The sequence below is a fragment of the Neolamprologus multifasciatus genome, chromosome 1 (assembly GCF_963576455.1).
Source record: "Neolamprologus multifasciatus chromosome 1, fNeoMul1.2, whole genome shotgun sequence".
Taxonomy (NCBI): Eukaryota; Metazoa; Chordata; class Actinopteri; order Cichliformes; family Cichlidae; genus Neolamprologus; species Neolamprologus multifasciatus.
Genome location: NC_140439.1, coordinates 426,327 through 454,265, shown reverse-complemented (window position 1 = coordinate 454,265; position 27,939 = coordinate 426,327). Strand labels below are relative to the sequence as shown.

Here is a 27,939-nt window from a genome sequence, read left to right as displayed (position 1 = left end):
ATATAAATTTTCTCATCTAAATGTCCACTGAGCTGTGAGCCAGGGGGCGGTAATGCGCCTTAACATTGGTTGCCAACCAAGAAGAAGAAGAAGCTGTGAGCCAGGAGGGAGGGGGTGAGCGAGTCCTGAGTGATTCGTTCGCTCTATGATTCAGCACAGGAAGGGAGGGGGTGAGTAGCTCACATGTGCTTGTCACTACCCGATCCGTACCGGAAACCCGATCGGTACCCCGCATGCGCAAATCTTACGTCACTTCCTCTCTTTGCCAACATTGCGACATTCAATATATTTGAATGATACGGTTAGCGCCCAGTTAGCTCCTAGCATTTCTCAACAGCTCTGCCTCCTTTTCGACTGCCCGGGACATTTAAACAATGGATAATCCGTATACAAACAAATTCATGCTTTTCTCCTCAACAGAGAGCGTTCCCCGATTGAACAACAGCGTCGTAAAATAAGAAGAATAGCGCCTAATTACAGACTTAATAATATTGACTTAGCAATGTGTCGCGTGAAGATTCAGCAGCCAGATTAAGTGTTTACTGACAATTGACAGTGATAGCCGACATCATCATCACTATTCCAGTCAATCCTCTCCACACAGACAAGCATAAACACACTCGACTATCACTAAATCAAATTTAACACACGTTTGTAATGACGCCAATTCAGTTCATAATAGGGTTCATTCGCTCGGTCAGCAAGTGGCAGTATCCTCGTACAATGGGGAGTAAACTGCCATTAAACGAACAGAAGAAGAAAACATCTGCACATGCGCGGTACGGATCGGGCAGACCCGATTTGTACGGTCCGACTTTGCACATGCGCAGTAAGGACCGGGGAGTCCCGATCTGTAACTATCTTTTTAGTTTTCGTTTTTGTCTACATTGTACTGAAATGCTTCATTATTGCAAACATTTTAAGATTTACTCATTCTTAACAGATACTCTGACCCATAACTATCGTAAAACGCTACGACCGGAAGTAGACACCTTTCGCGCATGCGGGGTACCGATCGGGTTTCCGGTACGGATCGGGTAGTAACAGTGCTGTTAGCATGTTAGCAGAGCGATGCTACTGTGAACCGAGGAGCTATTGTCTTGATGTGAGCTTCTACTCAGGGTTTTTTCTTCCAGTTCAGAGCAGAATTTTTTTTGTTAAGATACTGGATGTTGTGTTTTCCTCCACAATTTTAATTATAAGCTAGATATATTGCTGCTAACAGCAACAGGGATGAGTCAGTTGGGAAAGTGAATCATGATTCATGAGTCAGTAAAGTGATTCTCGAGTATTGAACGATTCATTCATGATTCGCGCATCACTACAGCAGTGTAACTGTGGCAGCCGCTGGCTACAGTGCGGCCTGAAAGTTGTGGAAGTGGAGTGGGTAGGGGTGAGCTGCCGTTTCTTTTGATCACCCATTTTCTCCCGTTTTGAATTAGTTAAGGAGGTTAGACTCTGTCTTTATTTTTGACTTTGTTTTGGTAAGGTCAGGGGTACAGGATTTGTGTAGATTTGTTTTTGTTTATTATTTTGGCCTTGGCTCACCCTGAAGTGTTGACACTCCCGTTTTGTTGTTCCTCTTTTTTTCACTTTGTAAATAAATCACATTATAAAGAACGGATTTATTTCCTGTGGCTGCTTGGGTCTTGTAATATTTGTAATGCAGTGAATTGCCAAATATCCCCACCCCATCTTTTAAAACTGAGTGATAGTTAGTTATTAATTTCAGGTATCAGAGCTCTGTATTCAACAACCAGCATCCCAGCACAGTTTCACATAAATAAGTATATTGACAATACTATCTCATAGTTGCTACACTGTGCGGCACAATACTGTCCCTGGTGGTAAATTCTATATCTATACTTTCAGAGGCAAAAAAGATTGTCATACTAATTTATTAATCATAACTTCATGATTGACTCACTAACCATATCATTATAGTGGACTACTAATTAGCCAGGTAGCCATGCATGTTTTTTCTGTATTGCATGGCTGTGATGTAAACAACAATTAAATGTGGGTTACTAACCAGTGACCACAGTCCAGCTGATGTCCACCCGAATGACTAAGTTGCTGTAAAAAGAAGTTACCACCTTTCTTCAGGTAGAGGTGGCCTTCAGCTGCCTGTAGGGGCGGCACCTCCGCCATCTCAGGTGGCATGGAAACCCCCCCGTCTGCCATTGCAACACACACTGCAGGAAACATTTTTATTTTTGGAGTAGCCACGGCCACTGTAGCTTGCTCCCCAAGGCTCAAATTCACTTCAGGACGGGACGGCCCTGTGGCACCCTGAGCTGGGATTAACAAGCAGAGAGCAGTTGGTCCTGACAGCCACTCACTGAAGGTAAACCAGTCAAACTCAGTGTCTGTTTGATTGACCAGCTGGTGGTTCTTTAACATATTCCTGGGATTTGATAGCAACAAGTGCACGATGTGAAATCCTAAACGCATGATGCATATTAGACATAATATCCGTGAGAAGGAAAGCTTGCAATGCAAAGTTTAAAATGAACTTTTCAGCACAGTTTTGTGCTATGACAGCAAAAAGCAAAGCACGAACCAGTTTTCAATCAAAACTGTGCAACAACACATTTATTCTTGTCTAAATGAATTCTTCAATTATTTTCTTACACAAAAATGTTGTTTGCTTTGCAGTTTGACCAATAAAACACAAACAACATCTACCTAACACTTAACACTTCAGGTAAGTGTTTCGAATATGTGCAGCACTCTGATAACAATTGTCATGCTCGGCCTCCATTTTGCCTAATTGAGCTCTTTAAAGATTGAGGTCATGACACAGTTTGAATGCAAGCAGCTAATCTTATACTTTCCTCTTTTGAGTTGCTTCTCTGGAGACCTCCCACGTCCAACCCCAGAGCCTTAAAAGGGGGTCTTCTTGAGTGTCAGCTGGCCTTCTTGTCACTGTGACAGCAGGAGTCACTTTGACAACAGGGGTTCATGATAAACATTTGCAGAAGACCTTCCAAATATCCCAGGGTGTTAAAATTTGAAGGTGGGGCAGAAGATTTCACAGAAGATTTGCTACAATTAATGTATTTAAAGGAAATCAAGCTCATGTAAGGGCTAAACGTCTGATGCTTTCTTCGGACCAAACTGGTGCAAGCAGGACAATAAAAATGTAAGAGAAATCATCACTTCGAAACATGAGGCTAAGCTCACATTGGAAGCAACTCAGAGGATTTGGCCCTGGGATTAATTTCCAGCAGACTGAGGCTGTTTCAGTGAGTGCAGGACAGCAGGCAGCAGGTGCTCGGTGTCAGGATGTTTGCTCTTATTTCCCTAAGACTAAAATTAGAGTGCAGACATTTTCTGCAGCCACCCAAAGATACTCCAGAGTTCAGGAGGAAAGGGAACGATTCAGCTCATACTCAGCAGCACAGACTGCTTGAGTCCACAACAAAACAACATTATATCCAACTGAAACTAAGCCGGTTTCAAGCTGGATTTCAACTTTGTAGAGTAATTCTTTGTCATTTGCATCTAAAAAACTTGCTTCTTTTATAGGTATGTCTGAAAATCATGTTTTTAGTCTTTGACCTCTAATTCTGTTTGGTAAGGTGTGGCTTAGACAGTATAGTAGATAATTCATCAAATGCTGTATTTGTAGATCTATCCTCAGTTGTTCTCTTTGTGCCAAAGTTTCCTATGCTGAACCTAAAGTTGCACCTGACGGCTCCTGTTGCCATTGTTGTGTGAATGACTGTGTGAACAAACACATTGTAAAACACTCTATTCAATTTCAATTCAATTTTATTTATATAGCACCAAATCACAACCACAAATGCTAAAAAGGTGTTATGTAGGTGAGGACACTTTACCATTTATGCCATCAGTGGTTCATTTTCAGCCGAGTTTACACCCTCACATTTTTTAAAACTTTGGTCATGGACTTAAAGCTACCACCCCTCTCCTCAACATGAATCTGGTCACCCTCCTGTATGTGTCAGTGAGCTTCCTTCGGTTTACTTTTATTTGGTACAGAGGCCATTTTTAAATCCTGCAGTCTTCTTGAGACACTATTTTTATTAGCAGTTTGTCATCCTTTCAAAGCAGTCTTGCCATAAGGAAGGACTTTACATGCCTTTCTATTTCAAATAGTGACACTTCTTGTAACTGTGCAGCATCTTCAGGACCCAATTAAAAGTTATGAAACCTACTAATGAGCCTTCTGTCATATGAGCTCATAGTTTCCCAAACCTAGCTGAAAACTTGGCCTGGTGCCCATCCGCAGAGGTTAAATCAGTACAGCTAGCATGCAGATGAATTCTGGGCACACAGCAAAAGAGCAAATCAATGAATGCAAAAGAAGAAAATTATAAACAGATAAAATACCATAATCAATCATCAGCACTCAGTGTAACTGAATTTATTTATCTGTAGTCAAAGATGTATTAAGTTCCATCAGATATCATTCACAGAAAAATATAGTATAAACAGAGATAAGACCTACTTTTTGCTTCACTACATTTTGCAATATTACAACAAAGTGCCACAAGAAACAGAAAATTTAAGTACTTTCCCCAACCTAAAGGCAGAAATACAGAGAATTGTCAAGTGATAGTGACATTGTACTTTCATAATCCAACATGCGTTTTACAAATCTTCATAGAAGTGGCCAGCTGTGAAGGAAAAAAACAAACAAACCTATTATTAGCATTTACACTTGTAGAATGAATTACCTTTATCAAACACCTATTATCTCTAATTAATGAAGATAGGTTGCTCATAATATTTCTGGCACTTCATGTGTACATTTTGTGTCAACTTTGTTGTGGAACAAAAACAACATTTGCAGCTGTGCAGCGACTGAGATTATCATGCATTGCAACATCTCATAAAAACAACAAAAAAAGCTGCTCTGAAGACTTAATAGTCTATTTCTTAAGCCTTGAAAGGGAATTCCAAAACTGTTTCATCATCAGTGTGTTTAGCAATGGTGATGTCTAACATCATCACAAAAGTATTTGTTTGATGTTTTTATAGAGTTAATTTCTTTTTTGAGGAAATGTTGTCTTTGTCTAATTACAAATATTGACTAAGCAAACTAATCTTAGTCAGAACTCTTCTTTTGCATTATTTAGACTAATCCATCATCTCTGACTGATGTGTGTCACCTGTTTTGTAGTGTGAAATGCTGATGGAAATCAACTACAGCAACGGGCTGGAGTCTGACCTTTCCCAGCCATATCCTCCGCCCTTATTGCCAAAGCCGGGAAAAGACAACGCAAGACTTCAGAAACTTAAGAAGAAGAGAGCCAAGAAAAAAGGCAGCCTCACACAAACGCCCATCCCCTTTCGCTCCTGTTTGTCGCCTGTCAACGAAGCAAGCACAGACCTCGAACACAGCGACCAGTCTAGCCCACCAAAGACACCAGATTCAGTCTACATTGCTGATTCATCTGTTTTTGGTTTTCCCTTTGGTTCCCTTTATAGTCACTCTCCATCTGCATTCCCTCATTCTCAGAGTATCTCGTATGGCCAAACTGGTGGCTTCCCTCCTCAGCCCCTTGCAGCTCAGATCAGGACAGTAGACGAGCAGGTAGCTCCGCTGTATGAGTGCTCCTCTTTCTTATTTGATGATGCTACTCCTTTTACAATGCCACCTTTGAGTTCACCAGCCCTCTTGCCACCCGATAAGCTTAAAACGTCACTTCTTTCTTCTACTGTCAATGTAAACATGACACAAAATTCCCATGGGTCAGCCACAACAGTCCCTCCAGTCACTATGTTGCAGTCCAGCCCTAAAATATCAAGTCATGGCTTGACCCTCTCCCCAGCTGCCACCCACTATGGCCCAGACCTGGCAGCTCCTCAAGCTGCAGAACAACCTTCTGTTCCAGTGCTGAGATCAATTTACAACAGTCACACACAACCTTTTATTTCGAGCCAGAGGGAGAACGATACCAGTTCAAAGGACAACCCTCAGAGCCAGATATCGTCTTGGACCGCCAGACCTACCAGTAATAGCCACTTTGTTCCAAGCCACATGTGTCCTGAAGTAACTGCCTCAAAAATATCACTTGTTGAAGCAGTGAAAGAGCCAAAGCCTGAAGTCACACAAACTAGGATTTATACATCAAAGGCAACATTTTATGAAATTTCTAAACCTTCCTCCATCCAAGACCTCACAGCAATAAATTCAGCTTACCATGCAGCACAATTATCTGCCACATTCAAGGAGAAAACAGCTGTGTCAGTGGTGAAAACAGAGCAGAACACATCATTTTCTAGGACACAGCACGGAAGACCCAAGACTCCCTCTTGCATGCCAAATCGAGTATCCACACCCATTTTTGAAATATCAAAACCTAACCCGCTTTTATTTGCCGCAAGTCCTGCATTCAGCTCTTCTGAAGATATGCAAGTACCTGCTCTCCCCAAGGAGGCTCCAAGACACAATTCAGTGATTCACACTGGTGCTATAAGTAAACCCCCAGCTGCCACAGAAGAACGAAGGCAGACTCATAATAATAACATGTCTGCTTTCAAGCAAGCCAGCAATTACAAAGAGGTAGACATTCATACCCAGAGGAGTTCTATAAATTTAAGTGTTGGCAGTTCAGAGCTGTGCCATAGTGAGAAAATGACTGTACCTAACATCCCCATGGTCAAACCAACACCAACAGGACTTGTCACTCCAAAACAAAATGCAGGACACTTTTCTGGAAATGAAGCTTTGTCTTTGCCAAAGATTCCATCATTTCTTTACGTGCCAAAGACTCCTAACCCTACACCAGTGACATCAGTCCAAATACCACCGTGTTCCAGCCCAGTGTCCACCACCTATCGCCCTCCTGTCATCGAGGCACGCAAGTCTTTGACATCACTGCTGGAGAGTCAAATGTCGTTAGCAAATTCAAAGCCCAAATCACGATCTACATATTATGGGCTGACTCCAGCTGAATATGCTGCCTATGGTGGAATTAGGACTATCACATCACATCACAGCCATGTATCCCCGAGGAATAATGAAAGCTTTGCCGATAAACTACACTCAGATGTATGCATAGATGGCTCAGATATCTCAAAGCCAGAAAAACAGCTCAATGGACATGAGGTTCTGCCCTCTTCAGTTCACAGTTTACAACCTGTGTCATCATCAAACAATTCTGAACATCCAGCTGAACAGGTTATATCATGTAGGAAAGATGCCTTTGAGGAAAATTGGTCTGAAGCTCACAGTAATGGAATGCAATCACTTAAAACATCTAACGTGGACACAGTAAAACCTGAGATTCCCCTTGGCTTGGCACAGAAAACAATACAACAATCCCCAAGTGATGTATCCACACCAAAAGCCTCATACTCTGAGGCTCCAATACCAATACCTAAAGCAGGTGAGGTACTCACACAAAGTGTGGCACAGTTTTCTGTAGAGGCAGCACTAAAATGCCTCACTGATAACAATGGTTTGTCAAGTTCTTCCTCAGCCTTAACTAAAATACATCTAAATGCAGAAACACACCCTGAAGCAAAAGTGGTACATTTTATAGAAAATGGTTACAAGCCCAATAAAAGAGACCAGTCAGGAAAAACAGAGCTAGGTCCAGTCCAAACTTACGAAACTGCTGGTGGAGTCAGTTTGCCAAATGTCCAAATCAATGCCAAGCCCGAGAAAAACCTGTCCGACTGTGAAAACCCATTAGTTCAAACTCCTCCCACACAGACAGAGTCCAAATTCTCAGAAAGCGACATAATTAATGATGAATTCAACTCAGGAATGCAGCAGTCCAACAAAATGTTGATTAAAATACCTGCCGAAGCCACACTACACAAACAAAGAGAAGAAGTCAAAAAGCAAACTAAAGTGTCCACTAAGACAAACATTGGGAACATTATGCCTTTAATGGCCGAATGCATCCCTGATATATCAATCAGTGAGCCCACTTTTTTAAATATGCACCCTAAGGAGACAGTTATCACAGCCCCAAGATCTGCGGTATCCTATGGGCCTGTCACAGCATCTGTATGTTCTGCTGAGTATAGTATCTACACACAACCTGAAGCTGACCAAAGACCCAAATTTATACAACCACCCAAAGCAGAAATGCAGGTTTATACACATAATCAACCAGTTGAAAATAAGAGCTGTCTGCCCATGTTATCAAATATGTCTGTAAATACAGAACCAAACCCTCCTGCCCTACATACCGCCATAATTCGGTCACCCAAGATTGCAAACAAAAACCCTTTAAAAACAGACTCATTCAATGTGCCAGCAAAAGAGCCTCAAAAGCTAACAAATATTAGCAAAAATATAAACACACAGACTATAGGATCCAGTAATCAAAGTAATGTTGTTCAAGGGATACGTTTTTACACAAACTCTAGCAGAGAAATTGCTCAACAAGCAACTGAAATCGCTCTTAATACTAAAGATGGAGTAATATCAAGCCAAGCAAATACAGAACCCAAACTGACAAATTATATTAATACTGATGCTAACAGAGACAAAAACTCAGCAGTTGACAAAGTACATCCACAGACCATCACTGAGAGAGAAGGTTTATTAACTGATAATATGGCAATAGAATGTCTTTCCACTACAATTTCCAAAACAGAAAACATTCAAGCAAATTGTGAGTTTGAAACAAAACAAGCTGCTCCTAGTCTTTCAAAAGGGACCACAGTGGTTAGCATACCCTTAAATGAAAACAAACTAGCCAGCAAACCAAATGCAAACTCTTTCACAGATGCAGTTCCACCAAGATTACTAAGAAATCTGGAGGCATTTCAACGGGAAAAGACACAGTCAAACAATTTCCAGAACAGCAATACTCAGTTTATTCCTCCTGCTGAAACCAAAGTCCCCAACAGGCTTAACATGGAAACTGCCTTGCCAATAACGGCAGATGCAGCAGTGAGTGGTAATCCAATATTTAATGCTTCACAGGCTGGTAAGCAAACATTGCCTCCTAGCCCTACAATGAGGCATATGATACCAAAAAGCCCTCAGATGAAAAATGACAGATCTGAGAGTCTATCTTCAATAAAGCCAGCCATGAATACTTCTCTTTGTGGCTCTGGTAACCAGTTTGGCAAATCATCTGACACACCTGAACAACAAATTGCTACTAGAAACCATGTGAATAAACAAGTCTCTTCCAGCGAGCCAGTTATAAGCAATAAATCTTCAGCAACTCCACCTAGAAAACTGAAAAACTCTGAAATATCTATGGATACAACAACTTCCCTTTGTACTGTTCATACTGCACCATATTGCGCATCTATGGAGCAGCAAACTACAGAACTGGCAAGATCTAGTCAAATTATTGGAAATAATGCTCAGACTGTGAATTCAGTGGGCTCTCAGACTCTACTGAAACAGCTTAGTTCTGCCACTGAAACAAACAAATCAATAGAAACTAACATGTGTGTTGTAAATTCTCCTACAATCTCTTATGGTGCTTCAAATAAACAGCCTGATACACATTTTCAATGGTTCAATGAAGCCACCAGTAATTTAAAAGTCCCGCATAGCCCCAATACAGCAACTAAACCTTCCCCTCTACCAGAGAGAAGAGTGTGTAATACACCTAAACAATCATGTACTCCTACCATACCCCTGTCCCCTCAAAGCTCTGTGACGTTAAACCATGTGACAGAAATAAACCCCTCTACTACCATAATGAACGATCAGATAAACCCTCCAATTACAGCTTTTCAAAATAATACACCTACTAGAACCACTGAGCCATTTGCTATCTTAGAGAATACCTCAAAAACAGAAATAAAACCCCTTAGAACTAATGATACTTCAGCCACTGAGGTAAAAATAAACTCCCCAATGCAACACAATAAAATTTCAGCTCAAGATGTAAAACTCCCCCAACTAAGCACTGACGCTAGTATTCTCACCCATCACAGCTATTCTTCGCTGCTTAGTGGACCTAGAGCAGAAGCAAAACCTCCCATTAAGCAGGTCGGTCTTGGGTCTCCAAGACCGTCCTCAGGTGTACAAATAGAATCCTCAAAGTGTCCCCAGTATGTGGCTCAGGTTAGCTCACCAACTATTAGTGTTCATTCTATGACAGAGCAACTTGTAGAGAGCATTTCCCCCAAAAATCCAGCAACAGATACTGTCATGAAACCACCCATGATTAAAGCCGATGTGATTGATTCTGCCACTCCTGCCTCTCTGCCTCAGGCCTCAATCTCAGTAAAAGCTCCATCCCCAAACAGAGGAACGTCACCGCTATCTCAGCAAAAAACTGGACTCAAAGGCAAGGATGTTCTCAAGTCCAAACCAGCTGCACCAACAGGAACCCCGATAGTCGAAGCCTCCACGAAGTCAGCGACATCAACTGCATCTTCAATTGCTGACAAGAAGCCTGTTGCAGCAGAAAAATCTCCTTCATCCAGTGAGCAGAAAGCAGCCCAGAAGCCAAAAGGCCTTAAGAGTAAGCTTAGTGGTTGGACACGACTGAAGAAGCACATGGTCGTTGAGCCAGAGGAACCCCAGTTTCCAGAGCCAGAGGCTAAACCTCAGGTTAATTCCAGTGGCAGCAATAAGAAAATAGAACAAATTGATAACAAGTTGACAGAAGACCAACATGATCAGGAGGTAGCTACGAACAAAGAAGGTCCTAAAGCACTGAAGATGTGGGATGCACTCCTCTTTCAGATGTTCTCCACCAAAGAGCGAATTATGCACCAGATCAACGCCAACAAGACTGATTCAGACAAGAAAAAGTCTGCTAAAGATAATCAGGCAGAGGTTCCTTCATTTGTCAATCGTCTCCCAATTTTACTGTACAGCCCTCGATTTGACGCCAGGAAGCTGAAAGAAGCAGTGGAGAAGCCACTCACAAAAATAGCAGCAGTGTTTGAAAGGGGGCTGATAAAACGGAAATCTCAGGAGGAAGAACGGAAGGACTTCAACAGAACAGCCAAAGGATTTGGTTCAACAAAAGCTGCAGATATGTAATGATGGAAATGATAATGATTTGAAAATTATATATCAAATCGCTAATTCATAACTCAATAGACAGAACACTGAAAGTAATTTGAAAAAAACAAACAAAAACAAAACATTGGCTGACTATTCTTGGAAAGGTGGTGAAGGCTGCAAAATGACAACAACGCTGCAACAAGTGTTTGACCCAAGGCTGGAACTTTGTCATTGCCGTGGTGTAGTTTAAAGTATAAAGGTAAAGAAAGTAATGAAAAAGTAAAGAAAAAAAAAGAAAGAAATCCCTGCTACACAATAGATGTTTTCAAGTACTCTTAGTGGTGAAGAAGTGCAGGTTTACTTGACCAAAAAAGTAAACTTGACAAAATAAAACATAACGCAAAAAGGAGGAAAAATATTAAAGAAACACATTATAAAGTCTAAATCTACTTGCTTAAATTTTTCTTTTTTCATTTGATCGTGGGCTAGTTGGGAGTTTTAAATGCTTTTATTGTAGACTGTAGATTTGATTGTTTTATTTGTAATGCTTGACCTTTTTCCATTTTTCTAAACAATTTAAAGCTTCTAGTATTCATCGCTGGCAGGCAGTTTGTCTGTGTAATAAAAAGGGCTTTGACATTCCTGCAACAACAGGGCAGATGGATTTTGAAAGAAGGCACACTTCCTGAGACAAATGAAGATTCAACGTGTGGTCAGAATAAATGTAGGTTTCTGTAAGTCAGATATTGATGAGAAAAAAGTGTTGGTTTTCAGGCAAGGCAGGAAACAACAATCAGTGTATAGGTTGGCATACTGCAGAGGTGGGCATTAATGAAAAAATATTAATTATTATTAATATTATTATTATTATTATTAAATATTATTAAATATTATATTAAAAAATGTTAACTACAGGAGCAATGTTTATTGGTTTTAGCCATGCTAGCAACTTTAGGACCTGGATAGACCATTCTTCCAATGGTACGGTGGTCTGTTGGGTGTTCTTGACCTAATATCTTCACCTTCTATGTAAAGAAGCAATATATTTTGTACTGATATCAATGCCCCTGTTAGAACACAACCAAATTACTGTTGTTTTTATCTGCCACAAATAGTCATGGTCAAGTCTGGGCCTTCATTAGGTCCAAACTTTAGTTTGTCCAGTTCTCAGATACCAAAGTACCATACATAATGACTTATTAATTAACAATAGCATGCTAGCATGCTAACACACTAGACTAAAATGATTAAGGCTGTTAAGTGTTATGCCTGGTAAACTTGTGTTAGCTTTGTCACAATGTTATCAAAGCGTAAACACTGTTGTGCTTCAGTGCAGTCTGAGAGAGCTGCTAGCATGGCTCAAAACTTTTTTCTTTTTAAAAGCTTAATCATATATTGCTCAGGCTGGGGGCATCCCAGAATCAAATCCCTTTTCCATCACTCTTAATTCATAATGGTAAAGATTAGCTCCTCTGTCAGCAAAGTCAGTTACACCAACAGTAGATATTTTCCTGTATGAGCATGTTGGAGAATGATAGTTTCCACCAAACAATGATGATATGATAAACTATCTTCATCTAGTGTGATAGTTAAAACAACATGAACTGTTTTATTGGTGAGGATTAGTTTTCTGCATTGTTACAAATTGTTAAGGGCTTTTGACTAAATTGCAAGAAGGATGTATATATATAACCACTGGTATATGATGATGACAGTAAATATGGCTGATGTAGGAAGACAAACTGAAGGAAAATGAGTGAAGAGTAGATTTGTGATATTTCACGTGTCTGTCTATAGGATTGTGCTGGACGGGATGCTGTTTTGTTTAAATCTTTCTCTTACATTACTGGGATTCAACATTTGTTTAGTTTGGGTTTTTTTCTGAGATCACCATTGTGATATGGAATTTCTTCATTGAAGGGGACTTAAATCACATAATCTAAAAACAGACCCATTTATTATGCTGATGCTTAATATATCTTTGTGTGATTTTTAAAAATATATAAAGTTTTGTGAAACTGTTGGATTTTTCTTTTTTTTTCCTTCTCTGAGGAAATACTGTGAAAGTTCCAAGGGGCGGCACATCAGAGAGGATAGCTCATTAGAATGTTCCACTGTTATACTTGGGTTATTTTCAGCCCCTCCAAAGTCTTAATATTTGACTTCCCCGTTTGGTCAAAAACAGGGAAAGATCTTCTTTTTTTTTTCTGATGACAGTTTCCTGATGATGACAGTTTTGATAATAAAAAAAATGCAAACAGGTAAAAATAGAGAAAATGTGACAGACTAATATAACACATTAGTTCACATTTGATGGTCAAGTGATTAATTCTGGCAGTGGGCTAAAAAAAAAGTTTCAGTGTGCATTTGAGCAAAAGCAACAAATCTTTTATTTGTTACTCAGACAATTTGGTTTAAGTAATTTAATTTCCAAATTTGAGTGTAAATATTGTTCAAGACTGTACCAATTTTAATTGCAACTTACATTTAAGATTCATACAGTAAAACCTTTAGCCAGTATTTTACATTTTAAAGTAAAAGTAAGGCTTTGGTATGTGGAAAAGCCATGGTTAAACTAACTGTAAAAGTACTTCCTCCCATTGCTCAAAAAATAAGCTAGATTATTTTCCATCAATATTCCACACATAGATTAATTGTCTCATTTGAGCCCCGCCCACAATGTTATGACTCTATAAGAATATTTGATCACTTTTTCCCTGATTAGCTATCTCTTGTTTCTCTTATTGTGTGTTTTATTGAGCTCTTCATCATTTTCTATTTTGTATTTTATTGAGCTCCTTTTTGTTTGTTTTATTTTTCTTGTTTTATTTTTATTTATTTTTTAATTATTTTTTTAACTTTTCCAAGCTATTTGCTGTTTCATAAAATTGTACTGAGCTGGGTCATTTTTGACATTCTGGCTGCTACAACATGACAAGTGTCCAACATTTTCCATTACAATAGTGCATCGTATCTAATGTTAGGATTACTAGTTAAAGGATTCTCTCACCTGACTGGCAGTTTATGTCCTCACTGCATCCGCTGTCAACAGAAACCTTCTCATACTTGCCATGACCTGTCACCACAAATTTATATCTTTTGCCAGTGGAGCTCTCCTGCAATTCAGTCGATAAAACAATACTGATCAAGACAAACGTTTAAAAGTTTCTGTTCCGCTATCCTCCGTGTGAGTGTGTACCTTTCCTTCTTTCCCAGACGATAACGTTTCTCCAAGGCTCTCCCATAAATTTTTCTTGTTTAAAACACCACCAGGCTTGATTTCCTGAAAACAGGAACAGTAAACAACCCACACTTTGGTATCTCTGTCTGAAAGAGCAACATGTGAAAGCTGCTGATGTTGCCATGAGGGGGCAGACTTTCACTGCCTAGCCTGCAAACCTGAGGCTGATTTACACCAGACAGAAAAGAAAGTGGGAAGCGAAAACTTGAAGTAGAAAAGAACAGAGAATGATGTGGACTGAAAGACTTTAAAGAATAAGAAATAGTAAGAAATTTAGAAATTAGAGAAAAAAGCTGAAACTGTATGAAACTGACAATAATAATAAAAATAATAATAAATAATGATAGGAACGGAATCATAGCTAATTTTAGAGATTTTTGTGAATTTGACAATAAATAAATAAGAACAACAACAAAAAAGATATTTTAAGGTCACAGGACGACAAAACATTTTAAAAATGGCCTTTTTAAATTATATCGGCATGAAAGACTGCCATGTGGGAAAAGCTGAACACTCTTAATGTCAAGTACTCTAAATGCAGAAAAAACAACAATGTGCATAGCAAAGCCTGGCAGTGAAAGCAGATGACACACACATGAAGAGCGGGCCAAAGTTTGATTTGCTCTTTCACCAAATACTCATGACATCATTCCCTTGCAGAGGGCAGAATTCATCATTGCTTCTGAAATCAAACTTTTCTTCTTTTAAGGTTCACTATTTTGTACTTTATTTTGTATTCACTTTAAGGATTCACATTAAATGAATCTTATTTATTTACTGATTTAGAGAGGTCTGAAGTCTGAGCTTTTGGTTTTATTTATACAAACTACACTGACCTCATGATACTTTGGGTATGTTTAAGTTGAACATCCACTGCTATAGCAGTATATACAATGACAAAAAATATGAAACATGAAAAAATATGAGCAATGGGGTACCCTTTAAACAAAAGCTGATAGCAGCTGACACCGTGAACAGTGTGATACTTAAAGAGTGTGTTATATGCAAGAAAATATTCATGTTCAGAGAAACATCCATAAAAGCAGAAGAAGTAGTTTTGTGTAAAAAGCACTAACCACTAGCTTGTTGAATAAGAAGTTTTTCTTTTTGCTGTGTGTGTGGTTTTTTTTTTTTTAACTGTGACAAAATCTGAACAAAAACATGCTCTTAGAACCATAGAAATCTTCCTGGGAGGATTAATAAACATGGAAGCAGAGGACATCATCCTGACACCCTGGTAAATGTTGACTTTTGAGTCACCCAAACCGACCATATGAACACATATGGAATTGGGCAGCATGCATTAAAATCATAAATTAAACTTTTGGTTTTGTATATTTTTAAAGTAGTTGTTGCCTTTCCATTTTTGGTTGGAAAAAGACAAAGACTGGGCAAAATACCTGTTTAAAAACTGATGTAATCAATTTAATGTAATTCATGTAGAAATAATAATAATAATAATAATGATATGACTTACTGCTGGTTTGGAGGGGGAGCTACATCTGCTTCCGTCTTCACTTCCTTTCACCCACTGGTTGATGAGATCAGCAACACCCACTTTTAGAGCATCTGCGTCCTGAGAGAAAAGTGAGAAACATCATGTATTACAGTAATATCAAAAGCATTCCCCTAGGAAATCTTCCCTCCTGTTTTCTGTTTAAAATATATTATTTTGGAAATTATTGGAAACATAAAGGAACAACCCCCCCCACAGACACACACACACACACAAGTTATGTTTCCATAAACCTTAGATGCTGTGATCGAGGTGGCATTTTGGTTCCAGGCGTCTCCGGCCTCAAACAGGTTCTTCTTGGATGCAACTGGTTCAGTGGGAGCAGTGAGATCAGTCACTGTCTGGCAGCCTGATCTGCCTTCCTTTGAGGAGAGCTGGGAAAAATAAGATGACAGAAAGAAAAGTAGAAAAGTTTAGGTCAGTTCTGAGAATCTAGTGAGAGAGTCACTGTGTGAGCGAGTAAATGAGTGCTAGTTTGTAAAGCAACCAAATATTAGTGGAATTTTTTTTGCCTTCATTGTGAAACGATGATACTCTACACATGCACAAGAATGAAAACTCATTTGAGTTTGGACACGGAGGATGTGGACAAGTGGGTGAAGAATTTGTCTGACAGACAGCTCACCCAAACAGAGAAAAACATCCTTGCTAAAGGGTTGAATTTTGCTGTCACGCTGAGACAAATCCCGCTAGTGGAGCTGATCACAGCCACAGAAACAGCAATTCGTAACAACAATATTGCAGAAGTGGAAGCAGAGCAACTACGGACTAAAGTTTCGGCCTGTCTCAGCAATGCAAAGCCCCCAGCATCCAACATCACCATGGAGGAGAGGAAGGCACTCACATCACTTAGTGATGACAACAACATTATCATCCTTCCAGCAGACAAGGGTAGGTGCACAGTATTGCTAAACCAGAAAGACTATCATGAGAAGATTTTGTCACTACTCAGTGATGAAAATACTTATGAGCCCCTGAAACGAGACCCAGATAGTGGCTACAGGAAGAGGGTGATAGACTGTCTGAAGCAGTTAGAACAAGACAAGGCTATTGACCGGACCTCATACCATAGGCCAGGGGAATCTACACCAAGTCTGTATGGTTTACCGAAAATACATAAACAGGGTGCACCTTTAAGACCAATTGTCTGCATGATCAACTCTGTCACCTATAACATCTCCAAGTTTCTGGCTTTGATCCTCTGAACACCACATCCAGAACACCCTGGATTTTGTTGAGAAGGTGAGAGATGTCACTATGGAGGCAGATGAAACCATGGTCTCGTACGACGTTACATCTCTCTTCACTTGTATCCCAGTCACGGAAGCGTTGGAGGTAGTCCGTAAGAGATTACAAGATGACACCAACCTCAGCAACAGGACCACTCTCAGCATTGACCAAGTGTGTTTGCTTTTGGAACTGCGTCTTCATTCCACCTACTTCACATACAAGGGTCAGTTCTACAGGCAGAAACATGGGTGTGCCATGGGCTCCCCAGTTTCACCCATCGTGGCCAATTTGTACATGGAAGAAGTGGAAAAGAGGCCTTTGCTATCCTACCCTGGAACACCACCAAGCCATTGGTTCAGGTGTGTGGATGACACCTGGGTGAAAATCAAATCTCAGGACGTACTACATTTCACGGATCACATTAACTCGGTGGACCGACACATCAAATTCACCAGGGAGGATATGAAAAGTGGCAGGTTAGCCTTCTTAGACTGTGAGATTTCCATCAGTAATGGGGGACATCTAAAAGCTGACGTGTACCGTAAACCTACACATACGGATCAGTATCTAAGGTTTGACTCTCATCATCCACTGGAGCACAAACTGGGTGTCATCAGGACGCTACAACACAGAGCGAACACCATCCCCACTGACACAGCGGCCAGGGAGGCAGAAGAACAGCACATCAAAAAGGCCCTGAGTAAATGTGGTTATCCTAGCTGGACTTTTGTCAAAGCTGGAAAGGCACCTAAAGAAAGCTCCAGCCGATCCAGGAGAGAAGGAAAACCGCTGCCCAAGCGAAAACCTGTAGTGATCCCATATGTGTCAGGAGTATCGAGACGCATTTTTTCGAAACACCGGGTCTCTGTGGCTTTTAAACCCCAAAACACGCTGCGCCAAAAATTGGTCCACCCCAAGGATCGGGTCCCCCAATACAAATATCCCTTACTTATGTGTTTAGGTTTACGGTACACGTCAGCTTTTAGATGTCCCCCATTACTGATGGATTCCAAAAATTGGTCCACCCCAAGAATCGGGTCCCCCGATACAAAGAGAGTAACATAGTGTACGCTGTTAAGTGCCAGGAGGATTGCCAGGATTTATACATCGGGGAAACCAAACAACCTCTGGCGAAGCAGATGGCACAACACAGAAGAGCTACCTCGTCAGGCCAGGACTCTGCAGTCTATTTACACCTACAGGCTAGTGGACACTCTCAAGGATGAGGATGTACACATCCTGGACAGGGAAGAACGCTGGTTTGAGCGTGGAGTCAAGGAGACCATTTACGTGAAAAGGGAAAGACCATCTCTGAATCGAGGAGGGGGCCTAAGGGTACATCTTTCGCCATCTTACAATGCTGTGATTGCAGCCATTCCCCAACTCTCTGTGAATGGTACTCATGGCCATTGATCAGTGGTCTTTGATCAGTGGGTTTTGGTCAGTGGTTGTTGATCAATGGTCATGAGAATTTGCATAATTATGATTAAGGAACTGACCTCACAGCCCATTGTTCCTTCAGTGGGCTGGTTTCAGTCATTATGCAAATGTACTGTTTATAAGATTGGGGAAACCTGCAGTCAGCTGAGACTGAAGAAGTCACTTGGATGGGTGACGAAACGTTTCTCCCAGAGAACGCTACGTCCAGATGAACAGAATCAACTTTTGGAGATCATTTGCACAACAGACCAATTTCTTCTTGATTTTACATCCTTCACTTTAATACTTTACCTATTATTGCTATATATATATAGCAATAATGATGTGTGATTCACAAGACAATGTAAACCAGTTTATTTAAAAAATGTTTTTAATGCAATAATTGTTGCCAGTCACAGGCAAATTGAATAGATGTAACTGTTTTTTCTCTACTTTCTTTATGTTTTATTAAACACCACCACTTTATTGTTAATTTTAGAATTCTTTTTATTCTTTTCTGTTAATGATTACAAAAAATTATCCTACAAATATCCTCTTACTGGTTGAGAAGAAAAACACTCTGCAGTTTTACCTCCAGGGCGTGTGTATATTGTTCCAGTCTCTTGTCGATCTTGGAAACAGGAAGAGGTGGCAGTGTCTTCTTTATGTTGCTGGTGCTTTAGAAGAATGCATAAACAACTGAATCAGTCATGGCAAAAGTGTAATTCTGTCAGATTTTAGCATGTGGTACAAACTCTTTATGTCCTTCCAGAGGAAAGTTTGGTGTTTCTACGTGTAAATGGTGATGGACATCATATCACACTGAAAGAAAGGTTCCTGCACGTGTTAGATTTTGATCATTCTTGTGTGTGTTTTTTATTAGTAGGCCTACCTTCTCCTCAGAGACTCTGCTCGCTCTGTGATCTGAGGAATGGAAATTTTCTGTTTATTAATTTGCATTTCACAGATCAACAATTTAAACTGGAGTAAAAAACCAAACAAAAAGGAGACACAAAAACTTCAGTGTTCTTTCACAAAGGAAATCAGCTGTCAAATAATATTCTACTAACAATTACATAATTCCTGTCTTCATGACTCATCCAAACATTACTCTGATAAATTCTCTGTCTTCCTTCTCAAGTCCTCATGTCAGGTCCATGCAACAAAGATAGTAAATGTTCCCTCTCTTCAACCAGGTTCAGTTTAACAGGATAAACCTTGATCCTATAATGTTTCTAATAAGACTTGTTCAATACTTGACCTGTTAGACCTTTTGCAAAACACTGCAGGCAATTTGTTATCAGAAAACAAAGGTGTTTTATGCCTTGTTTTTACCCTCTGACAGAAATCCTTAACTTTCTGAGGCCAAAGTCATTCTTAACAACTCCCAACCCCAAGCCTAACTTTAACCCTAGCCCTAGCCTGATATGTCATTTTTGTTTTTATTGAATTGTTTCTCCAAGTCTTGACTATCAGGGAACAAGGATTATTCTAATTGACACACAAACTACTATTTACATTTGTTTAGAAAAGCGTCTCTTTTGACATTCTTCAAAATATCGGGTTAGTCATATGTCATGACTTCAGGGGGTTAAGTTACCTAATACTTTTATTACCGAGACAGATTTCACTTTGCAGCTGTAGGTTTTTCCTCTTGTAGCAGGTCAAATTATCAGTAGTTTTGCAGTCTTTCTAATAGCAGTGCTGCCAGATTCAGGGTGTATCAGGGTGTGTTTGCTTGAGTTTGCTTGAGAGTGGCCTGCTGTTTTTCATCCTGACTCACCTTGCATTTACCATCTGCTGTGATGCGGCTGCTCACTTCATCCTGTAAAGAGACAGAGTAAGCTGAGACACAAATTCCTATAGAAGTCAGTGGCACTGCACCAAAAGACACTGCAAAATAAAAAATATATATCTCTGTGGTTCACAAGTTATTTTACCCATTCCCTGTTCTGAACTTTTTAACATCCATCAGGTCACCAAACCACTGAAGGTTAATGTTAGGGTGGTATTAACTTCAAATTTCAAAGAGGTTTTTTAACCAACAATAACAGGTTTTCTCACCATTTAAAAATCCTACCAATAAAACTGTGTCATGCAGTTCATGGCTGCTCTTTAATCAGTGTAATCAAACCTTAAGTTTGACAAATGACTCTCTTCCATTGCTGCACAATAGGTCAGCTGACACATGCAGGTTACTTACTGGGTAAAACTGTATGAGGAGTTTCTTTTGGGACATCAGGAGGCATTAAAGAGACAATGGGTTTAGACATGATTAATACAATGTAACACAATAATATGAGGTGCCGTAAGGGACATTATTACTGAAACGCTCTCACACACACTACTGAAATTTTGGCTCTCACACACACAACTGAAACGCTCTCACACACACTACTGAAAAACCAAGGCATTTCAGTTGAACAGGAAGGTGTTTCAGTTAAACAGGAAGGCATTTCAGTTGAACAGGAAGGCATTTCAGTTGAACAGGAAGTTGTTTCTTGACAAGGAAACTGGAAAAAGTGGTAGATTTCAAACAAACCACTACACAGATGTCTACTCAGCAACCTGCTAGTAGCCTAAGTGAAGCAGCTGCATTACTTAACATATAAGCCTCAGCATAAGTCAATATTTTGAATAGCAGACGGGCATTATCCTGGTTATTTTTTTGGCATATGTGCTTTTTGTCTTTTTTAGCAAAGAAAAAATATCTTAAAATCATTAATAAAACCAGGGAGAGAAGGCTTAGCGTTCCTCCATTTAGCACAATGGATATGATATTTACTCAAAAGTATGATAATGTTAATAATGTCTGAGACACCCAATGCTAGATGATCCATATAAAAAATTTATGATGTAATTCAAATAGTGGCACATCATTAATATTTAGGGAAATCCAATTTTTTAAGTTGCACCAAATGCATTGTGTGATAGGGCATAGAAAAAAAAGATGTTCTAGGGTTTCATTTTCATCAGTACGAAGAGAACACTGATCCACCTCAAAGCCAAATCTCTCTCTTTTTTTTTTTAGAAATTCTGCCACAGGATTAATTTTGTTTATTACTTTAAAGTGTGTTTCTTTAACTTTAGGTAGAATAGGCTATTTCATAAATTTTTAGTATGCTTTATCCAGTGTATATGAAATAACTAAATTAGAACCATGCAATGTAACCATTCTGTTGTAACTATGAAATATTTTGTCTTTGAAGAAACTACTAATAAATTTATTATTGCATTTTTATCAAACAGCTGACATTGCCCTAGCAATAAATTTGGGAGCACTGATGAGAAATTATTGTATATCATAACATTTTTAATCAAATGAAGCAGAGGCAGTGGGACCAGTTCACAAAATTTGTTATATTCTCTTTGAGAACAGTTTAGACAATATATTTCTGAAAAGTCTGTGTAACTTAGAATGACACCGTTATCATCCAACAAATCTGTTATGAATATAATCTTTTTGTTTAAACCAGTCACTCTTGAAAATTGATTTTTGATTAAGTGTTATTACCCTATGATTTCATAAGGTTTAATTATGGGGAGAAGTTGTGGGTATATCTCATTATCTCAGATTTTAACCATTTAATTCTAAGGGTGCCAACCATAAATTCTAATTCTGTTTTGATACCACCTTTATTGTATTCCTTCACAAGCTGAGATGTTTCAATGTAATGGGTTTTATTCCTCCACAAAAATTTGAAGATAACTGTGTTAGCCTTATTAAGCTTTATTATGTTAGTTTTTAGACGAGATATATAAAGAGTGACAAGGATAAATCAATTTGGAGATGCCTTCAGCTTTAGATAGGATGTTTCTGCCAAAAATAGTGAGGTCTCTGGTTAACCAGTGGCTAACTGATTTCTTCATCTCCATGATACAGTTAGAAATATTAGTGTCTTCTCTGCTAATTGTTTTTTTTTTTTTTTTTTTTTTTAGATATTATCAGCACTATATATTTAACTTTAGATTCAACTCTAACCAAAGCTATTGAGGAGTCAGAGCTTGTATGAATCAGGAGTAGTTCACATTTTTTGATACTGAGAGATAAACGAGATGCTTTAGAGAAAATTTAGTTTTCTCTACCACGTATTTATCTTTCAAAAAAATAGATGTATCATCTGTGAATTGACTTATTTTGAAGTCTTTATTAAAAATTGATATTCCTTGTATGTCGTTAGAATTTTTGATTAACAGTGTTAACAACTGAGTTGCCAATATAAAAAGCTTAGGGGAAACAGGACATACTTGCCAAATTCCCTGTTGCACTTTGAATCCATTCCTTAATTCAAGGAAGCTAAAATATTGTTAAGTAATGCGGCTGCTTCACTTAGGCAACAAGCACAGCCGTCCCCAACCCCCAGGTCCTGGACCAGTACCGGTCTGTGAGTCGTTTGGTACCAGGTCGCAAGAGTTGAGGCTTGAGTTTGAAATTTATGGTTTTCAGGGTATTTATAGTTTTTTTTTTATTTTTATATCGTTTATATTGTTAACTCGGTTTCCCTGGGTCTTTTCCCGTGTGTTATGAATAAATCTTCTTTTTTTGGTAGCGGTACTGGTTTTATTTTATTGTATTTATCCAAGACAACTTAAAGGCCAGTCCGTGAAATTATTGTCGGCCATAAATGGTACGTGGCGCAAAAAAGGTTGGGGACCGCTGTACTAGCAGGACGCTGAGTAGACATCCTTGTAGTGTTTTGAAATATACCGCTTTTTCCATCAGTTTCCTTGTCAGGAAACAACTTCCTGTTCAGCGGAAATGCCTCTGGTTTCAGTGGAGTGCATGAGTGCATTTCAGTAGTGTGTGTGAGAGCGTTTCAGTAGTGTGTGTGAGAGCGTTTCAGTAGTGTGTGTGAGAGCGTTTCAGTAGTGTGTGTGTGAGAGCGTTTCAGTAGTGTGTGTGTGAGAGTGTTTCAGTAGTGTGTGTGAGAGCTAAAATTTCAGTAGTGTGTGTGAGAACGTTTCAGTACTGTGTGTGAGAGCGTTTCAGTACTGTGTGTGAGAGCTAAAATTTCAGTAGTGTGTGTGAGAGCGTTTCAGTAGTGTGTGTGAGAGCGTTTCAGTTGTGTGTGTGAGAGCTAAAATTTCAGTAGTGTGTGTGAGAGCGTTTCAGTAGTGTGTGTGAGAGCGTTTCAGTTGTGTGTGTGAGAGCGTTTCAGTTGTGTGTGTGAGAGCTAAAAGTTCAGTAATGTGTGTGAGAGCGTTTCAGTAGTGTGTGTGAGAGCATTTCAGTTGTGTGTGTGAGAGCTAAAAGTTCAGTAATGTGTGTGAGAGCGTTTCAGTAGTGTGTGTGAGAGCATTTCAGTTGTGTGTGTGAGAGCTAAAATTTCAGTAGTGTGTGAAAGCGTTTCAGTAGTGTGTGTGACAGCGTTTCAGTAGTGTGTGTGAGAGCGTTTCAGTAGTGTGTGTGAGAGCATTTCAGTTGTGTGTGTGAGAGCTAAAAGTTCAGTAATGTGTGTGAGAGCGTTTCAGTAGTGTGTTTGAGAGCATTTCAGTTGTGTGTGTGAGAGCTAAAATTTCAGTAGTGTGTGAAAGCGTTTCAGTAGTGTGTGTGACAGCGTTTCAGTAGTGTGTGTGAGAGCTAAAATTTCAGTAGTGTGTGAAAGCGTTTCAGTAGTGTGTGTGAGAGCGTTTCAGTAGTGTGTGTGAGAGCTAAAATTACAGTAGTGTGCGTGAGAGCGTTTCAGTTGTGTGTGTGTGAGAGCTAAAATTTCAGTAGTGTGTGTGAGAGGTAAAATTTCAGTAGTGTGTGTGAGAGCGTTTCAGTTGTGTGTGTGTGAGAGCTAAAATTACAGTAGTGTGCGTGAGAGCGTTTCAGTTGTGTGTGTGTGAGAGCTAAAATTTCAGTAGTGTGTGTGAGAGCTAAAATTACAGTAGTGTGCGTGAGAGCGTTTCAGTTGTGTGTGTGTGAGAGCTAAAATTTCAGTAGTGTGTGTGAGAGCTAAAATTTCAGTAGTGTGCGTGAGAGCGTTTCGGTAGTGTGTGTGAGAGCGTTTCAGTTGTGTGTGTGAGAGGTAAAATTTCAGTAGTGTGTGTGAGAGGTAAAATTTCAGTAGTGTGTGAAAGCGTTTCAGTAGTGTGTGTGAGAGCGTTTCAGTAGTGTGTGTGAGAGCTAAAATTACAGTAGTGTGCGTGAGAGCGTTTCAGTTGTGTGTGTGTGAGAGCTAAAATTTCAGTAGTGTGTGTAAGAGGTAAAATTTCAGTAGTGTGTGTGAGAGCGTTTCAGTAGTGTGTGTGAGAGGTAAAATTTCAGTAGTGTGTGTGAGAACGTTTCAGTAGTGTGCGTGAGAGCGTTTCGGTAGTGTGTGTGAGAGCGTTTCAGTTGTGTGTGTGAGAGGTAAAATTTCAGTAGTGTGTGTGAGAGCGTTTCAGTAGTGTGTGTGAGAGCGTTTCAGTTGTGTGTGTGAGAGCTAAAATTTCAGTAGTGTGTGTGAGAGCGTTTCAGTAATAATGTCCCTTACAGCACCTCATACAATAAGACTTTATCATCAGAAGTTCATTACATTATATCTGAGCAATTTAACATCATCATAGGTAAAAGTGCTGGGTGCAACTGAAGCTGACCCAGACCGATCCACGTGGTACACACCTGCTTCATTGTTAATAAATGAAGTAGGAACTAGTCCATCTCAGATGAGTTGCAACATCCTCAAACAGAACCAAGGGAATTTTACAATAAATTTAATTTTTGAAGGAAACGCCTATAAAATCTGTAAAGTAATCAAAATTCACTTGCACATAACATATCACATGAAAACTTTGCATTGAACTTTAGCTTTAGTTGTTTTCTGTATTCTGATTGAACAATATGTAAATGCAGGAACAGTACAATCAATGTTCCCTCTAATTTTCCATGTGTCTGAGTGAACACCAGGGCTGGGCTGGGACAAAAAATCGTCTTGGGCATTTTGACTAGAGACCGGCCCACCAGGTATTATAGGAAAAACCATAAAGCCTTTGAATGAAAACAAACGCTGTTGTCACAGTGATGTACACTGTCTTATTGGTATATATGTATCAGTCTAATAAACTTAAACCTACACCATCCTCCCTATTCTGGTATTCTAAACAGTACCCGAAAGTAGACTGCTTGGTCGAGTTAACCTCCTGAACTATCTACAACACATGGTGAAAACCTGAAATTAAGACAGAGAAGACTAGAGGTGAGACATGATCATTACTGATTACTGATGACAGATTTAGATACATTTTCATAAACCATTCATTTGCCACATCAATAAACAGCATGGCAGGGCAAAATATTTTTTCTAACATGGCAACCTTTAAAAAGTGAAAGGAGATAGAAAGACAAGTGAGAAAGAATAAAACTTAATTGACTTGTTGATGGTATTTTACACACAGTACTGGTACAGTATCTAGAAAATGTGGGTAAATACTGGCATCATATACAGTACTTGGCTACTTCTGAAGAAATTATGATGGGACCCTAAAAAAAATTACTATGTACAAAAATGGATTTCTATATATTTTACATTAGATGAAAACATTTGTTGTAAGATTCAGATAATTATTTTTTAAAAGCGAGACATTTTAAATGAGAAAAAGAAAGAAAAGTATTTCTTTGTGCCCCCATTTCCCTGTTAATGCCCTACCTGGCCCCCTGGCAAAACTTTGCTAGACACGCCCCTGAACAGCTACCAGCTGTCAGCTACTTAGAAAAGGATCCTGGTGTTATTTGTCTCTCAGAAACAGTTCATAACTTCCCTTCAACTCATTCATGTCACCTAAAAGGTGAACCTGTTTTTCCATCACCTGTTTAGCTCTGATGATTCAGTAAGGACATCTCCTGGTTTCATCTTCATGTTTCCCTCTCACCAGATAACCAAACTGATATCATGACCAGCAGCTTTTACAGCTGTGGCTCCAGCAAACATCAGCTGATACTAAAAATTAATATTAAATACATTCTAACAACAGCTGATCAAGCTTAAACGTGCTGCTGTTGTTTAGCGTGACATCCGCTGGTTTCCTCTTTCTGGCGCAAAGTGGGCAATAAACAAACAAGAGAGAAAAGCCGATCAGCTGATCATTGATCAGTTTCATGATTGAAGTAGAAACAGGGGAGGGAGGGGGGAGAATGAGAGAAGAAGAGGCAGCTGTGCAGCAAAGACACAGAATAACAGCTTTGTGTCTTTTTCATTGTAGCTGAAGTCCGGGACAAACTGTGTTTCTTTTCAGCTCAATACGAAACGCGCAATATTTTCTCTGAATATGAGACCATTCCGTCTTTTATGGGACGGTTGGAAACTCTAATAACTAACCTTATAAATAAAAGATAAAACAAGTTCAACATCATTAACATCATAGCACCCGCCCAGCTGTATAGAAACTCCATCGTGCTATTATTTTAGTATTTTTAGTTATTTTACAGTCAGTTGACTGTAAAAAGTCAGCATAACGAAAATAAACTACACCTAAACTTGGTTTATATCTGACCCAGAATCTGTGGAAGCTCCGCAATAGCCACCACCAAACAATTGAGTTATTTTTACACATCTCCCAGCATCTGGCCAATCCACCACCTTTCAGTGTTTATACCGTTAAGGGAAAAAAACGGAAAAAAAAAACCCCATTTAATTAACTGCTTTAGCCCACTTACAATGAAAATGTAAAACAAAAATGTAGTCATTGACCTGTGTAGTATGTTAACACTATTGGAAGTAAAAATAACTTGAACTCGAATTTTGAAAACACAACTTTCTTCTTCTTCTTTTTTTTTAATAAAGCGCTGACTTGTATTATGAGTATGAGTCTGTGGTCTGGGAGAGAGTCCTGTAACTCTCTGTCTGCAAAATACAGTATATAAAGACCAATGTTGGGCAATTAATTATATAGTTACTTCTTCAAAAAAGTAACTCAGTTTGGCGAACAACAATGTTTTTTGAAGCTGTTTTTTTCAAATGAAGCCAAGTTGTTTATTTTAAATAAACATTTCAAACTATTTACAGCACAATCAGCTGTTCTGCATCAAATTTGATGCCACACAAATTATTTGTGCCACTCCAAAAATAATTTCTGTCCATATAAAGGAGAACAACAGCCTGATACCTGCAGGCCTGACAACAGGAGATGTATCACTCCTGTAACACCTGTAACATTCAGCAGTCGCCTCATTGTTCTGACACACACAACAAAACTATTGACTACACTACACACTAACTACACAAGATTTGCGCTAAACGTCGCAAATCTCTCACATCTCAAAACACCGCCGTCACTCCTAAAACTTCCCCCCGTTTCTTAACAACTTGCCATATCATTTTTTGATTGGTCGACATGGTACTTTTTTCGACCAATAGGAAAGGGTGGGGGTGTTTTTGGTTTTGTTTTTGCTCACAGGCGCAGAGTGCTTTCGAGCGTTTTTTCTTATAGAACGTTTCTTCCCGCAGTAAATATAAACAACGATAGTATTCAGGAAGAAAACAAACATTGCAGATATTTTTATCATAACTCTGGTTTTATGTGGCCTATCAACACAATTTAAAAACTGGTATAAAGTCCACACTTTTTCCGTCAATTGTTCCGTCTGTCCCGCTCACATCTCCAATGGTTGTACACGTTGTCATTAACGTGGCATCACTCCACATCAGCCAC

General features: G+C 39.3%; 2 protein-coding genes across 4 annotated transcripts in view; one reads left to right on the top strand and one right to left on the bottom strand.

Annotated features, from left to right (window-relative positions):
- The first annotated feature begins 2,210 nt into the window (after nt 1–2,210).
- Nucleotides 2,211–12,939, top strand: LOC146525044 (uncharacterized). 2 transcript variants are annotated; one of them, XM_085163813.1, is made up of 3 exons: nt 2,211–2,347; nt 2,659–2,707; nt 5,153–12,939. In XM_085163813.1, exon 3 carries the CDS (start codon nt 5,159–5,161, stop codon nt 10,952–10,954), a length of 5,796 nt encoding a protein of 1,931 aa, XP_085019939.1. In that variant the 5' UTR covers nt 2,211–2,347; nt 2,659–2,707; nt 5,153–5,158; the 3' UTR covers nt 10,955–12,939. The 2 variants fall into 2 exon arrangements, with proteins under 2 accessions (XP_085019939.1, XP_085019946.1); XM_085163820.1 differs by lacking the exon at nt 2,659–2,707.
- The window catches only part of LOC146525043 (uncharacterized), a 56,165-nt gene continuing 32,604 nt past the window's right edge, over nt 4,379–27,939 (bottom strand). The window contains exons 7-15 of one of the 2 annotated variants that reach the window (XM_085163856.1): nt 20,528–20,551; nt 20,108–20,149; nt 19,217–19,248; nt 18,917–19,001; nt 15,909–16,049; nt 15,637–15,735; nt 14,118–14,201; nt 13,929–14,034; nt 4,379–4,646 (exon numbers count right to left, since the gene is read on the bottom strand). In XM_085163856.1, coding sequence (XP_085019982.1) covers nt 4,621–4,646; nt 13,929–14,034; nt 14,118–14,201; nt 15,637–15,735; nt 15,909–16,049; nt 18,917–19,001; nt 19,217–19,248; nt 20,108–20,149; nt 20,528–20,551 — 639 coding nt within the window. In that variant the 3' untranslated portion in view covers nt 4,379–4,620. The remainder of the gene's footprint in view (nt 4,647–13,928; nt 14,035–14,117; nt 14,202–15,636; nt 15,736–15,908; nt 16,050–18,916; nt 19,002–19,216; nt 19,249–20,107; nt 20,150–20,527; nt 20,552–27,939) is intronic. The other variant, XM_085163864.1, reaches the window with a different exon arrangement.

What these genes read in the sequence shown, in the direction of transcription:
- LOC146525044 (XM_085163820.1), top strand. Translation starts at nt 5,159, where the DNA reads ATGCTGATGGAAATCAACTACAGCAACGGGCTGGAGTCTGACCTTTCC.